Raw genomic sequence first — 4,524 nt, forward strand, 5'->3', positions numbered from 1 at the left:
GTCCAGTTTCCTTTCTTTTTTAAAAAGAATGGTTTATCAGCACAAGCCCAGGAAGGGTGTTGTCACAGGAAGATTGCTGCCTTTGTAAAGTGGGCATGCACACACAGATGGAGCAAAAAAAATCTGAGCCTTTAAAATGCAAACATCACCTTGTATTTTCATAAGATGATGGCAGGATCCAGGCAAGTTGATTACTTCTCTGAAACTGACAGATTTCATTTAATCATTTATATAATATAGGCAGATATATCTTTTTACCATCCCTATGTATATATATAAAAAAATAAAACCCTGAAAGAATTTGAAGAAGGATGCAGGGCATTTGAAATCACTGAAATTGTATAGTATATGAACTCTTGCTTGATTTAAAAGATAGGAGACCTTACTGTATAATCCTTTCCACTACTTGAACTTTAGATCTAATATATAAATAATAAATCAAGATGAAATGGGGGGTCTGCATTATACAGACATTTGTAAAGCTTAGAGAAGTGCCCAAATGAGAATTAGCTGGGAAGAGTGAGTTTTATTCTTTTTAACATGGCTATTGTATGATCCTGTAATCAATAAAGCACTGATTATGTTACTACTTGTATTTGAAGGTCGCAGTGCAATGGATGTGAGAGGAGATTCCATGAGGATGACTGTGCACCTGCTTGCCAACACTGGACATGCAATACACTTGCAACAAGCTCTTGATCAACTTCAAGAATGGATCTGCCTGGACGTTCGCCTCTTTCTTGTCTCAGAACGCCCTTCTCCGATTAAGTATTATGAGACATATCGTCAAAAAAGTTCCAGGTTTCCTAGTACTTCTGTGCTCCTTTTTTTGCATGAGGACTTTGGAGAAGAACGGTTTTTCCAGGTCCATGACTTCTTCCAACATCCACCATGGCAGCCTGTCCACATTGAGTGTCCCAGCAGGAAGCTATCACTCCATGCCCTTGATCATCAGGACTTCTATGGACTGGATGAGCATATGCCGGTATGGGGCCTGAGACAAGTTCACTACGGCATGGAAATCCTGCGTGTCACTCTCTATTGTAGCTTTGATAATTATGAGGATGCAGTAAGGCTTTACGAGACAATCCTGCAGAAAGAAGCATCTGTCCAAAAAAGTGGCTTCTGTGCTTTTCTACTGTACACAACACACAGCCTTGTGGTTCAGCTCTGCTTGAAGCAGTTGCCTTTGGGGATGAGTGTTGACCTGAAGGAATCTTCAGTATTACAGTTCAAAGTGTATGAAATTGGAGAACTGGTTCCACTTTTGCCCAATCCCTGTGTCCCAATAAGCAGTACTAGATGGCAAACAGAAGACTATGAAGGAAATAAGATTCTGCTGCAGGTACTTGTTGTCACTGCAATAGATACCAAAAGACATAATGGTAGAACTTTTGTATGGTCCTTAGCATGGATGCAATAGGTGATACTGCTGTTTTCACAGAAAATGTTGTTCTTCAGATATTTATTTATTTGATATTTGGTATGACTGTGTAAAGTGATTGTAGAGGCATTTTATTCATTGACATAAGAAACCACCACTTTGTCCCAATGGTTGATTATTGATTGATTAAACCTATTTGAAATGCTGAGACAAGAATGTCTTCCAGAAAACCTGATGTGATTCTTCTGAAAACTTTCAGAGACACAGACGATATTTCCATTTATTGCATGTGGCTATGAGTTTAGAAAGCATTCAAAGCCAAACTTTCTGAAAGTTGCAGCTGATTTGCAATGGCAAAATATTAATGCTCTTTGCAATTATATATGAATCAAACATTTTAAAATTCTGTCTTAGTTTGCAGTCATTAAAAGACAAACAAAACCCTTCAAAAAAACATCTGGACTTCAACAGGCTTGTGGCTGGCAACAAATCCAATAACATGTAAAGTGAATGTCCATGCCTGGAATTACAGGCCTTTTAAAAATGCATGTATTTTAAACATGTATAAACAAGTAGGCCAATAAAAAATAAAATTGTTCAAAAGAACATTTTAGGATAACAATCTATCCTTTGATTTGGTACAGGTGATAATACATCTTTTCAGTGTTCGTTTGCTTAATTATTGTCCCACTTCTGTCCCACTTCCTCTGCCTGCCCACCACCCCAATTCTTATTTCCTGATATTTGTCACAAGGCAACAGCAGGTTGCAATGGAGGAAAAGGACCCATAGATTCATAAGACCCTTTAGTCTCTTGCTGGGACCTCCTGTGGTACCCTATTAGGTGCCAATTTGTACCTGTCATGCCATCTTATGTTAAATTAAAAATATATTAAATATCCCTTAGTTTTTATTGAAGAATAGCCAGAATACACACTAAAATGTGTAGATCATGTTGACAGGTTCAAATAAGTTTAATACTTCCAAGGCTAGGTATGTGTTTTCCTTACCTATGTCCTTAGTAGAACTCTTTAATTACTGATTTGTGGTTGATGGTTTTATAGGATCTATAGGTGTAGATCTGACTTTATTACTATTGTCAAGATGCAGTTAATTTATTTTCTTTTCCACAGGTTCAGAGCAGAGGCTCAAAGCACAATGGAACTCAATCTCTACCTCCTAATTGGCACAACAGCACTGATGAGAAAGGGTCTCCCCATTACTGCTGTGATTTATGCTCCAGTGTATCTTCAATGGCTCCCAGAACTGCTGTTCAGCAGAAAAACCGGACACTTCGAGCCATGAAAAATAAAAACAAATCCTCAAGGAGGATGGTGCAAATTCCTGCAAGTCTGTTCACCCCTTCACAAAGCAACTTTAATTCTTCTTCCAGTTTGTATAATATAGCACATTCTTCTTTGCAAGATCTAGGCCCTTCCCCAATGAACCTGGGTACTAAATTGAGACATTCCAGCCATGAGCTCTGGCTATGCCAGAACAAAGGAGAGGAGGAGGAAGAGACTAATGTTGACACAGGCAAGAGAGTAGCACCTTTTAAATGTGCTAATTCTCCCCTAAACAGATTTTCCAAGGACTTACAAAAAGAACTTCTTCAGTCCGAGGCACCAAGCAGTTCATTTATGGGAGCAGGTTTGGGTTCTGAGGACAGGAACTCTTTATTGTCTTTGCATGTTGCTGAAATTAATAAAAGATCAGGATTTAGTCATTTTCAGCTGAGCACATCAGGAGCAAATGATGGGAATGAGAAAGACGAGGAGGAGTTTTTTATATGATTTGAAACTTCCATGTATCTTTCACTGCCTTATTTTTGGAATATCAGAAAGTCCAATAGATCTATTCTTCGGTATAAATAATCTATGCTATCTTTATATTAGAGCTACAATGAAAGGTTTAAAAGTACTAGGGAAAAGAAGAGAAAGAAATTTGCAATATAAATTTCATGTACTAGAGAATATTGTGCAATAGATTGGAAGAAGCCATTCATTTTAATGCACCAGAGGAACTGACAGAAATTCACTAAAAATCTAGGAGAAAACCCCAAACCTAGGAAAGCCTAAAAGACATTTGGGAAGCATCAACTTAGTTAATCTTGACTTATCTGAGAAACTCATCAGAATTTGACCTCATTAATTCTTGGGTAGGATCTCCAGGAAATATCCTAGAAGAAAGCAATGGAAAAAATATTGCCACCAAAAAAAATACTTGGACACATTCATGAAATCATGAAGGTTCAAGCTTAACTTTTCCCATACCATAGAAATTAATTTAAAGATACAGAAAACAAAATAGGCATTTTTCATTTTTCCATGGTTACTATGCTAAGCCTGTCTTCATTTTCCCCATGCCCCATGCTGTACTGCATCTTGATGTCAAAAGTACTCTGTTTTCCCCAAAATAAGACCTCCCCAGGTAATAAGCCCAATCAGGCTTTTGAGCACATATGTTAAAAATAAGCCCTCCCCAAAAATAAGCCCCCCCAAAATAAGCCCTCCTCAAAAATATTTAAGTGCATGCGCAGCTGGTCCCTGCCATTTCCTCTGGTTAGGGTTAGGGAGACAGAGCTGGAAATCAGGTAAGACAGCAAGAGGAGCCCCACCTTGCTCCACGTGCCCAAAAATAATACCTCCCCAAAAATAAGGCCAAGAGCTTATTTCGAGGTTCCAAAAATATTAGGGTCTTATTTTCGGGGAAACACAGTATGAAAATGCAACTTTGGATCTTTGGAACTGAAGTCTTTCCATTGTTGAAAATGCAACTAATTAAGCAGAGGGCTACACATCAATCTGGCTTCTGAATGGCAATCCAAAAGCTACACTTTTTAGAATGGGGAAGATTAGACAATATGTCTAAGGCCAGGATAAATGCTACATTTCATTAAGCATAATTTTAATATGTCAACTTCTTTAAGATAAGCTGATTATTCTACTGTTCATTTATTTTCATTACATTCGTATTGAAACTGAATAGCAATTTTTCCAGATTGCTATAGAGAATGTATCAAAGCTTCTGGAGCTCAGTTTTTGCACCTTGATGGAAAACGTAGTGCTACTGTTGTGACTACTGTATTAATATTACTTAAACTATGAGTTACTTCTGTCTAGCTGATGATACTTGATAATG

The 4,524-nt window shown here is 37.7% G+C and overlaps 1 protein-coding gene across 1 annotated transcript; it reads left to right on the forward strand.

Moving 5' to 3' along the window:
* Nucleotides 1–610: 610 nt before the first annotated feature.
* Nucleotides 611–3,176, forward strand: FAM124B (family with sequence similarity 124 member B). Its single transcript, XM_070945852.1, has 2 exons — nucleotides 611–1,345; nucleotides 2,517–3,176. The coding sequence occupies exons 1-2, from the start codon at nucleotides 614–616 to the stop codon at nucleotides 3,174–3,176; spliced, it is 1,392 nt and encodes a 463-aa protein (XP_070801953.1). The 5' UTR covers nucleotides 611–613.
* Nucleotides 3,177–4,524: the final 1,348 nt, after the last annotated feature.

Source organism: Pituophis catenifer, unplaced genomic scaffold (assembly GCF_029215685.1).
Source record: "Pituophis catenifer annectens isolate HBS135680 unplaced genomic scaffold, rPitCat1.0.hap2 SCAF_6, whole genome shotgun sequence".
NCBI lineage: Eukaryota > Metazoa > Chordata > Lepidosauria > Squamata > Colubridae > Pituophis > Pituophis catenifer.

Bases quoted from the DNA above. Each gene is read 5' to 3' on its own strand.
- FAM124B (XM_070945852.1), top strand. From the start codon at position 614: ATGGATGTGAGAGGAGATTCCATGAGGATGACTGTGCACCTGCTTGCC. The intron at 1,346-2,516 runs GTACTTGTTGTC...TCTTTTCCACAG, and splicing joins GAAATAAGATTCTGCTGCAG to GTTCAGAGCAGAGGCTCAAA.